Source organism: Gymnoscopelus braueri, assembly GCF_963280865.1.
Source record: "Gymnoscopelus braueri genome assembly, chromosome: 22".
Classification (NCBI taxonomy): domain Eukaryota; kingdom Metazoa; phylum Chordata; class Actinopteri; order Myctophiformes; family Myctophidae; genus Gymnoscopelus; species Gymnoscopelus braueri.
Genome location: NC_137624.1, coordinates 46803847 through 46815436, shown reverse-complemented (window position 1 = coordinate 46815436; position 11590 = coordinate 46803847). Strand labels below are relative to the sequence as shown.

Sequence of the window (11590 nt, the reverse complement as noted above, 5' to 3'; positions counted from 1 at the left end):
GTTCCATTCTGGTTGTTACAATGATACTAATGAAGACTCCGTTCCATTCTGGTTGTTACAATGATACTAATGAAGGCTCTGTTCCATTCTGGTTGTTACAATGACACTAATGAAGGCTCCGTTCCATTCTGGTTGTTACAATGATACTAATGAAGACTCTGTTCCATTCTGGTTGTTACAATGATACTAATGAAGGCTCTGTTCCATTCTGGTTGTTACAATGACACTAATGAAGGCTCTGTTCCATTCTGGTTGTTACAATGATACTAATGAAGGCTCTGTTCCATTCTGGTTGTTACAATGACACTAATGAAGGCTCTGTTCCATTCTGGTTGTTACAATGATACTAATGAAGGCTCTGTTCCATTCTGGTTGTTACAATGACACTAATGAAGGCTCTGTTCCATTCTGGTTGTTACAATGATACTAATGAAGGCTCTGTTCCATTCTGGTTGTTACAATGACACTAATGAAGGCTCTGTTCCATTCTGTTTGTTACAATGATACTAATGAAGGCTCTGTTCCATTCTGGTTGTTACAATGATACTAATGAAGGCTCTGTTCCATTCTGGTCAAACAGAGACTCACTGGAAACACTCTGCTACACCAGTGGGTCTCAAAGTGTGGTCCAGGGACCCTCATGGGTCCCTGGACAGGTCTGGACAGGTCTGTAACTCTGAGAGTGTACAAATGGACCCATAAGGGTTCATTTGGTTCCATACACTCTCAGAGATGGGGGTACCTTAAAAGGTTTGAGAACCACTGTGTTACACTAAATGGAACAGAGCCTTCATTAGTATCATTGGTAACACCTGTGAAGGAAGTAAGGAAGAGGCCCAATTTCTTTCCAATATGGCTGCTGTGCATAGAGCCCGTTGTGGTTCAACTTCACACGTTTTCCTTCATTCATTTCCCATATTTAAAGCTTATTTCAGGCGAAATCAACTGCTAAACACAAAGCATGTGAATGAATAATGCTTCTGACTTATGTATGGTTAGGGCAGGATGTGTAGATTCAACACATATAAAAACACATGATCAATTATATATATAATTATATATATAATTATATAATAACACACACTGGTAAAAGCTCACCATTTGTGGCATCACAACATGGAGCTTGTAGATCTGCTATCCTCACTATGAGATGCCACAATTTCTGTCAATTCACTCTGTGTCCAACCCGATCTCACACACCTTAGTATACATTGATCTCACAAACCTTAGTATACACTGATCTCACACACCTTAGTATACATTGATCTCACACACCTTAGTATACATTGATCTCACACACCTTAGTATACATTGATCTCACACACCTTAGTATACACTGATCTCACACACCTTAGTATACATTGATCTCACACACCTTAGTATACACTGATCTCACACACCTTAGTATACATTGATCTCACACACCTTAGTATACACTGATCTCACACACCTTAGTATACATTGATCTCACACACCTTAGTATACATTGATCTCACACACCTTAGTATACATTGATCTCACACACCTTAGTATACATTGCACGGAGGTTTCTGGAAACCCAGAAAATCCATGCATAGCCTCCTCACATCTCCCCCATTGACTAAACCATTTCGGCGGCGCGCAGTCTCAAGGGAATGACGACGTTCACTTGAGCCTACTCAGCGCCGTTTGAGTTACGTACCGATAGGCACAGAATGAGTTACGTACCGATAGGCACAGAATGAGTTACGTACCGATAGGCACAGAATGGTACATGTTGTTGCTTCCGGGTTTTTCCGGATTGCAACATTTGCACCCACCGTGGGACTCGTCGTACACATGCACGGATTTTCGGGTTTTCTAGGCGACTATGTACGGAATGACGTGCATTGGGTCCGTACAATGTCTACTACATTCTGTTAGATCAATGTCTACTACATTCTGTTTGATCAATGTATACTACATTCTGCTAGATCAGGCTGCTGTGTCAGTTCAGAAACCTGCCTACCAGTGACCTCATCGATGGGGAATCCAAGCTGATAGAAACTCTTCTCTTCAAAAAAAAGGAAAATAAAAAAAGTAAAGTGAGCATGCTGACATAGAAGACCTTGTTCCTGATAAAAGATCAAGTTTGACATCTTGTTTGAAATGACCCAACCCGCCTACCCATGATGTCACTGGTAGGCAGGTTTCTGAAGTGTCCACAGCCTCCTCTGAGACACAGAGAACAGACAACGGTATCATCTTTAATAATGAGCATTAGTGAGGATAGCAGATTCTCACGCAACGTGTTGTGATGTAGTAACACGTTGTGAGCTTGTAAATCAGCATTTTTTTTTTTTTTTGCTCTGTTTGACAGACAACATTTGGACAGATCTGGACACACAGGGTTAATGTGGTTTATCCCATTCAACCCGGGAACGCATCTGTGTCATTTTTAGACTGCTTTGGCTACTCCAAAATAGCAGATCTACAAGCTCTATGAGCTTGTAGATCTGCTATTAATTTTTTTTAATCGTGAAGATTTGTGCAAATCTTTGAATATATAAATATAAATAAAAAAAAGGTTGAGAATCACTGATTATTGCAACATACGTTTTTGTTTAAACTGTTAGGATTTAGAAGACATTTGTAGAATCCCCCCAGAAGCAAAGATTTCAGTTACAAATATATATATATATTCAAAGATTTTCACACATTTTAACGATTTTTCTAAAATAGCAGATCTACAAGCTCATAGCACGGCACTCTCTATGAGTTTGTAGATCTGCAAATTTGTTATAGCCCAAAGAAACCTTAAAATGACGCAGATGCGTTCCCGGTCTTAAATATTAAATATCAAACATAATCAGAAAACATTTAATTCAGTCTGAAGAAGCAGAGCTGACCTACAAGCTCACAACGCTTCCCGGATGCCAGGCATTAGGAGCTTGTAGATCTGCTATTTTCAGATCTGACACTGACCGTGCCAGGCAGTGATGAATCAGGATTAAATAAAGAAATGTTGAATGAAGTATGGAACTAACAGGACTTATTCCTACAAATGACCTTTTTTAAATATATTTATTGACAATTTTCTTTTAATTATAATCAGAAATAAAATGTAAAATATGAAAGTTTAAGACAGTAAAATGCTTTTTGTAATGGAAGTGGAAGGAAGAAGCTGAAAGAGGAGAAGTTATAACATGGCCTTCCTAATATACATTTATATCATATTCATTAATATGCATTTATATCATATTTATTAACATATTCATTAATATGCATTTATATCATATTTATTAATATGAATTTATATCATCTTCATTATAACATGTGTAAATATCCATAACCACCTAATAACCTGTTGGTACTGTAGCTGATGAATGGATGGATGCATAAATATATTTTAAAAAAACTACTAAAGATCCATTTATGTGAATCCTAACGGATTGTCAGTGGTGGAAAAAGTACTCAAATGTCTTACTTAAGTAAGAGTAGCAATACTGCAGTGTAGAAGTACTCTGTCACAAACAAAAGTCCGGAATTCAAAATGGACTTGTACTTGTAAAAGTACAAAAGTATTGGCATCAAAATGTTACTTAAAGTACCAAAAGTAAAAGTACAAAAATGTTTGAAAATAGCAGATCTACAAGCTCACAATGTGTCACGCTTCAACATGTTGTGAGCTTGTAGATCGGCTATTTTCAAAAGATGTTTAAACATTTTAGACATAATATTTAAACTTTTAAAACTGGACATTCTGCATGATGAGTACTTTTACTTATGGTACTTTAAATATATTTTGATACCAATACTTTTGTACTTTTTACTCGAGTACATTTTGTATTCTGGACTTTTGCTTGTAACTGAGTACTTCTACAATGGAGTATAGATACTTTTACTTTAAAAAAAAAAGCAGTACTTTGTCCACCACTGACCTGGACAGAGAGAGACGTGAAATCTGAAACCTGATATTACAGAGAAGAATGATTTACTGGCTCAAGCATGTTCAGACTGGTTGACAGTTTTCTATCATATCTCACATCTTCTACATGTTGGGTCAAAAAGGGGGAAAACGTGAGAATATTTAGAAAATAATTGAAACATAATCCAAAAAAAAAAAACTAAAACAAATGATACAGCATTACACGTTGCAGTGTTAAATATGGATCCAAGAAATATAGTTACACAAAACTTTCATGAACACAAAGTAATACAAATATTCCATAAAAATGTTCTGCAGTCTCACATGTACAAAGCCACTTTCACAATGGTCCCTTCTTTTATTCTTTTCTTTTTTTGTTTTTACCTTGTTTTAACACTAGAGGGCGGAAGACTAGTAAATTGGAGTGAGCCCTATACTGACTTGTTTTAAATCTACTGTATTTGTAATAATTCAAGGCAATGGCAGGGAAATACTATTTAGAAACAAGCTTTGCATTAAAAAAAAATCATTTTCATTTTGCATCCCTAACAAATATAATGTGTTTCTACCATCAAATGTACTTCAACAAAAACAAATCAAACTAAAGTGAACTTAATATAACATACAGTATCTAAGCCAAACCACGCGCTGCCTGTGCTTCTAAATACTGAAACCATATGTAGCAAACATAAGAAACTATACGTATAGCTCACCTTAAAGGTAGCAAACATAAGAAACTATACGTATAGCTCACCTTAAAGGTAGCAAACATAAGAAACTATATGTATAGCTCACCTTAAAGGTAACAAACATAAGAAACTATACGTATAGCTCACTTTAAAGGGTAACAAACATAAGAAACCTAAAGCAGCACAAACACACGTACAACTAAAGTCTTCTCCAAGCATTTCATGTACAGTAACGTACCTACAGTAGTAACGATGCTAGATCTGGTTCATCCTTCATCTAAGGATAACTGCCTTTGATAATCCATACATTATATATTTTTATATATATATATTTATATATATATATATATATTATCTGAAAAATACATCTATTCGTCTTCAGTTTGATATGAAATATCATTGTTTCTTAGGATCTTCTGTATCTTCTAGGAGATGTAAATGTAAATGTTTTATTTTTCACAGTGTTTCAAACTGAACAGTACATGCCAATAAGACGTGACCTCTGACCCCTGACCTCCGACCCCGGCGGTGCTCCAGTACTAAAGCACTAGGACAGGGCTCTTCAACGTTTGTTCAGGCCAAGGACCCCTTGGCTGAGAGCCAGATAAAGCAGGGACCCCCCCCCCCCCACTACATGTTTTATATGTTCTTTGTTTTCATAGATTTCAGAGGCAGCTTTCATAGACTAGTTCCACAGCTCTGTCATGTTGGATTCATGTTAATGTGTATTTCCAGACATTTAACCATGCATGCACTTAAACAATACTTAGTAAACCTGACTCTTTCACTCTGTACTTAGTCTGTTCTTTTTTCCCCCAGATCTACAAGCGCACAACGCCTCTTGTAGAGCTGCTATTTTTTGATAAAGTTCTCCTCAGAAAAAGGGATGCTTGGTTGAAGTGGTTAGTGTAAAAATCACACTAAAATGTGGCGGCCCCCCTGTAGTAACTCTGAGGACCCCCTAGGGGTCCCGGACCCCCTATTGAAGACCTCTGCACTAGATTGACCTCTCTCCACAACACACATATAGTACCATTTACGACCACCAGGGGTCTTCAATGTTTTCCAGGCCAAGGACCCCATAGTTCAGTAGTTCTCAACCTTTTCAGGCTGCGACCCCCCAAAATAATCATATTTGATCTGGAGACCCCCCAAAATAATCATATTTGATCTGGAGACCCCCCAAAATAATCATATTTGATCTGGAGACCCCCCAAAATAATCATATTTGATCTGGAGACCCCCCAAAATAATCATATTTGATCTGGAGACCCCCCCCCCCCCAAAATAATCATATTTGATCTGGAGACCCCCCAAAATAATCATATTTGATCTGGAGACCCCCCAAAATAATCATATTTGATCTGGAGACCCCCCAAAATAATCATATTTGATCTGGAGACCCCCCAAAATAATCATATTTGATCTGGAGACCCCCCAAAATAATTATATTTGATCTGGAGACCCCCCAAAATAATCATATTTGATCTGGAGACCCCCCCCCCCCAAAAAATAATCATATTAGATCTGGAAACCCGCCCAAAATAATCATATTTGATCTGGAGACCCCCCCCCCCCCCCAAAATAATTATATTTGATCTGGAGACCCCCCAAAATAATCATATTAGATCTGGAAACCCCCCCAAAATAATCATATTTGATCTGGAGTCCCCCCAAAATAATTATATTAATACAGCATTAAACGTTGCAGTGTTAAATATGGATCTACAAGCTCACAGTGCCTGGCGTTGTGAGCTTGTAGATCGGCTATTTAAAAAATGTTTGCCTCTTATGTTATTTTACAATTTCGCCGATTAATGTTTCACCAGTTGTTATAGTATAGTTTGTTGATTACTTTTGATGCAGTAATGGTATTTTAATTGTATTTTTTTTTCTTCTCTTTTTTTAGGTGTTAAAAAGGCGTAAATTGTCACTTCACTGTCATCTGGGGACCCCCCTCCAAAAAAAAATCATGTGGGGACCCCCCTGGGGGTCCTAACCCACAGGTTGAGAACCAGGCTTAGCTGAGAGAGAGATGAAGCAGGGACCCCCACTACATATTGTATAGATGAGAGAGAGATGAAGCAGGGACCCCCACTACATATTGTATAGATGAGAGATGAAGCAGGGACCCCCACTACATATTGTATAGATGAGAGATGAAGCAGGGACCCCCACTACATATTGTATAGATGAGAGATGAAGCAGGGACCCCCACTACATATTGTATAGATGAGAGAGAGATGAAGCAGGGACCCTCACTACATATTGTATAGATGAGAGAGAGATGAAGCAGGGACCCCCACTACATATTGTATAGATGAGAGAGAGATGAAGCAGGGACCCCCACTACATATTGTATAACATTGTGTTGCAGATTAAACCTTTTCATAGATTTCATAGATAGTTAGACAGCTCTATGGTCAGTTTTGTGTAAATTCATGTTTTATTGGTTCATTGACTTGTCTTTTCTGCTAATATGTTGGATTCATGTTAATGCGTATCATTTCAGACTTTTAAACCCGAAATACTTGGTAAACGTGACCGTTAGCTCTGTACTTGATCTGCTCTTTTTTCCAACACTTTGCCGAAAATATCAGATCTACACCAGGCGTTGTGAGCTTGTAGATCTGCTATTTTCGGCTAACGTTCCCCCTCAGAATAGGGAAGTGGTTAAAGTAAAAAAAAGAGGAAAAAAAGTTCCTATCACACAAAGATTTGGCGGCCCCCCCTGTAGTAACTCTGAGGAGCCCCTAGGGGTCCCGGACCCCCTGTTGAAGACCCCTGCTCTGGTTTTAAAAATTCAGATTAATTTCAGCAAACTGTTGAGAGATATGATGGAACATAATAATAATTATGTCCTCAACAGAAACAGCTGTTATCTTTTTGCATAGAAAGTAATCATGTTAGACAAAGAAAATAATAGTCTTTTCAGGACAACATGCCGTTGAAATCACATTATGAAAAATAGTCACCGTGGAATACACTCATAGTAATGGGCTTAATAACATCGATCTCATTTTAAAAAAAATCAAGTTTCAAAGGATGTATTCGTTACAAATTTATACGGTTAAAAGAAAAGTAGAAAAATTAGACCTTAAACCCCTCTAATGCAGAGTGTTCTAAAAGGAGGGAAAAAAGTTGTTAGATATTTTAAAATGATGAAAATAAATAAAAAGACACTGTATTCATCATCTTTCATCAGACAGGCAACATTCTAATTATGAATAACACCACGCAGACATATGCCATATGTATATGTATATATATATATATATATATATATATATATATATATATATATATATATATATATATATATATATATATATATATGTATGTATGTGTTCTCTAGTGTCATATATATATATATATATATATACATATAAATATATATATATATATATATATATATATATATATATATATATATATATATATACATATACATATATACATATAAATATGTATATGTATATGTATACATACATTATACAACAAAAGATGCACTTAAATGATATCGTCGAGGAGGTGGGGGGTTCCTACCCAGTCCAAGGTCCTGGGCTCGGAGGCGGCCATGATCATGCACATGAACTGTTTCCCTGTCCTCTTGTCCGTGGGGTAAATGGTGGTCGGCGTGAACCGCCGGTTGCTCTCCACAAAGTCGCACAGCTGCTGGTAGACCAGCGGGTACTCGTGACGCAGGAACACGCCGCGTATCCTCAGCTCCCGCTGGATGTTGATGAAGCATATCTCCCGGGCCTTCCGGCCCTCCTCGCCCTCCTTGTCGATGTCGGCGGTGCCGGGGGGAGGCGTGAGGATCAGCGTCTCCATGTCGCTCTCCTCCTTCCTGTGGACTTTCCTCTCGGGGCTGAAGGAGGCCAGCGCCACCTTGGCGTACTTCCTGACGGTCGGGGTCTGGTTGCGCGGCGACGGCCCGTCGGGCAGCGGCTCCCCGACGGCGATGGATACATTCAGGAGGAAACATTCGTTGGGGTCGTACTCCTTGCCGGCGTCCTGCAGCTCCTTGCAGTATTCGCCCAGGTTGTCCTTGAAGCTCTCCAGCTCCCGGAGTGACAGGTAGGTGGGGGACATGACCAGGCTGTCCAGGCCGTACTGCAGGAAGCTGCTGGACGAACCTGGGTTCGGGAAGCCGAGGAAGAGCACCCCTCTCCCGCGGGAGAGGAACCCCACCTTGGCGATGCGGGAGAAGGCCTTGTGGACCACCACGGTCTCCCGGCAGTGCTTGATGATGTGGCGGCAGATGCTGCCGATGCGTCCGTACAGGCAGCTCTCCTTGTGGACGTCCCAGTCTTCCCGGCGACAGTTGCGGGAGCAGTAGTAGGTGTAGCAGCTGTGGCAGGATTTGAAGTACAGGCAGGCGTTGAACAGGGTCTCCGTCCTCCTGCATTTGTTGTTGGAACACATCATGGTGTCGTCCTCGTCGGGACTCTGATCCGGAGAGCACTCGTCCGCGCTCTTCATGGCGTCGCTGGCTCCGTCCATGTCTCTGAAAGCCTCGGGGTTCATCCTGATGGAGGTGGGCTGCTTGTCCAGAGGAAGCGGCTCGGCCTTCCTGGACAGAGAGGCCGCCTCCTCCTCGTCTATGAGCTTCTTCAGTTGATCCAGGATGTCCTCGCTGGCCCTCCTGCTGGGCGGCTTGTAGTCGGTCACCAGATCGGCCAGGAGTTCGTCCAGTTGCTCCAGGCTCTGCTGGAGAGACGCGTTGTCCTGCATCTTTTCTTTGGCCGAGGTCGCAAAGCAAGACATGCTGCCGCGCTGAGAGGCTTCCGGAGCCACGGCGTGTCTGGAGTCCAGGATGTCCCAGCTGGCAGACCGTCCCTCGGAGGTTCTGCCCAGGCCGCTTGGTCGAAGGTCGTTGTCAGTGATGGTTATCTCTGGGGTGACAAACCAGTGTCTGCTCGTGGCACTCTTTGTCGTTTCTGTGGGACTTTTGTCGATCAGTGAGTTGTCGGACATGGATAAGGCTGCATAACGTCTCGGTGAACTGGAGAGATTGACCACCACCGGCTGTGGCTTGTCGTCTGCAGGATCCGCCGCAGACTTTCTCGGGTCAAGGAGATTATCGTAGCTCTGACCGCGGTGCACAGAGTGTGGCTGTTCCCTCTCTGTATGTGAGGAAAGAATATTGTCCCACGACCGTGAGTACGATTTGGATTCCGTGCTTATCCTTTGAGGTTCCATACACGGGATTGCATTCCAGTGCGTCAGCATGGGCTCTTGCCTGACTCTGGTTGGAGTTACCTGGGATACATAAGAGGCCGGATTGGTGGAATATCCAGATACCTCTGAGCCGTACCAGTCATCGCTTTGAGGCTGTACAACTCGAGCGTGTCTCCGGCCCTCTGTGTAATACGCCCTGGCTGGGAAGTGATGCTCCGGCGGTAGGCCGTACACATCATTGGGGTAGTACAGTCTCGGGGGGGCAGTCTGTATTTGATACATCCTCGGATCATCCCCGTAAAAGGTTCTCGCGGGGGGCGTCTGGATGATGTATGGCCCTGATTCACTTGCGGCGCTGGGTTTGGCATAAGCAGTTTGTCCTGAGTATGGGTAGGGCTCCATCTCAGTGAAATAGGGTCCGGTTGCCACAGCGTGGACCATGCGAGTCCTTGGATCCTGCACGTACTGGACTTTGGGAGTGAGGTTTTGCCCCGACATAAAGCAGTCTTCCGGAAAGTAAGAGCTCGGTCTTGGAGGAGCGGTAGTAACGTATCTCGCCGATTCCTCCGTATAAAAGTACTTGCCCGGCGCACCTGGACTGGGATGGGCTCTGTGTTCTCTGGCATCATAGTCGCCCGGCGACGGCATTCTTTGCATACTAATCTCCACTGGCTGCAGATAAGTGTTTGGCATGCTGCGGGAATACTGGCCCGCCTGTCTGTACTCGTGTCCGAGTGAGTCGGTGGGAGTCGGCGTTCTGGAGTAGGAGAAATGGCGAGGCACCGTCAGGCTCCGACTCCCTCCGCTGTGGTGCCTTTGGTGCTTCCCTCCGGACTGCTGCAGCGCCGCCTCGTCGGGTTTGATGTCCACCCGACAGCGGACGTGAGGGCTGGTGGCCGGCTTCTCTAGCCCCGCCTCCGCTGTAGGGTCGTAGCAGGGGGAGTACCTGTTGGGGTCGTGGGGCTGCAGCTTACTGGGATGCACGTCGTGCAGAAGAGCCCTGGTCGCCGCGTAGGAGGACTGCCTCCGCGGGGACACTTCCGGTCTCCAGTGAGGGTCTCTGGGAGCCCTTTGGGAGTCCCTGCTCCGCCTGCCCGCCGACGAGGACCCCTCGAACGACATGGTTAGGAGGTTTGTCTGGACCCGAGGGGCGCTTTTGGACCTGGTCCTTCTCTTCTGCTCGGGAACAATCACGTCGGCGGCCATGTCCGCTCCCGGCGGCTGAGGGGTCGGTCTGTGGCTGAAAATGTCCGGCGCTGAGAAGCGGTATCTCTGCTGGCGGCCCAAGGCGTTCCAGGCCACGTCTGGATTGGCCGCGTGCCTGTCGGCCCTCCTGTAGGGGGACTCCATGCGTCGGTGGTTCTCCAGTGAGTCGCAGTGAAAGGTAGAGCAGCGTCTCTCGTCCACGTTCCTCTGTCGGTCCTCCGGGGGCGAGTCACATGGTCCGCAGGGCTGAGTGTCTTTGAAGGGAGTTGAAGCGGAGCTCACTTTGATGTCTCGATGCACAGTTGATACCAGTAAGTCAGGCAGGTTTGTACGTGTCATCTTAAAGGGACTCGTCTAGTTTTCTCCATCCAGAGGTTTTAAGGTAGTTTCTTCCTGTAGAAGTAAAGACAGAAACCGGGGTCAACACATTGAATAGTCTCTGATAACAACATGTAGTACTTCGGTCTATCACAGTTTCTAAGGACATGTCCCATAATGCAGTGGTTTATTATCTCTTATATCTCCTACCTTACTCCTTATGCCTAAAAAGTTGGGTAAGTTTAAGCATAACTCCCCAAGGACCCCTGGGGGTCCCCTGACCGCACTTTGAGAACCACTGTTCAAA

General features: G+C 43.2%; 1 protein-coding gene across 1 annotated transcript; it reads right to left on the bottom strand.

Moving 5' to 3' along the window:
• Positions 1-8085: 8085 nt before the first annotated feature.
• Positions 8086-11304, bottom strand: ajm1 (apical junction component 1 homolog; the record flags this gene model as incomplete). Its single annotated transcript, XM_080419490.1, has 1 exon — positions 8086-11304. The coding sequence occupies one exon, from the start codon at positions 11302-11304 to the stop codon at positions 8086-8088; it is 3219 nt and encodes a 1072-aa protein (XP_080275616.1).
• Positions 11305-11590: the final 286 nt, after the last annotated feature.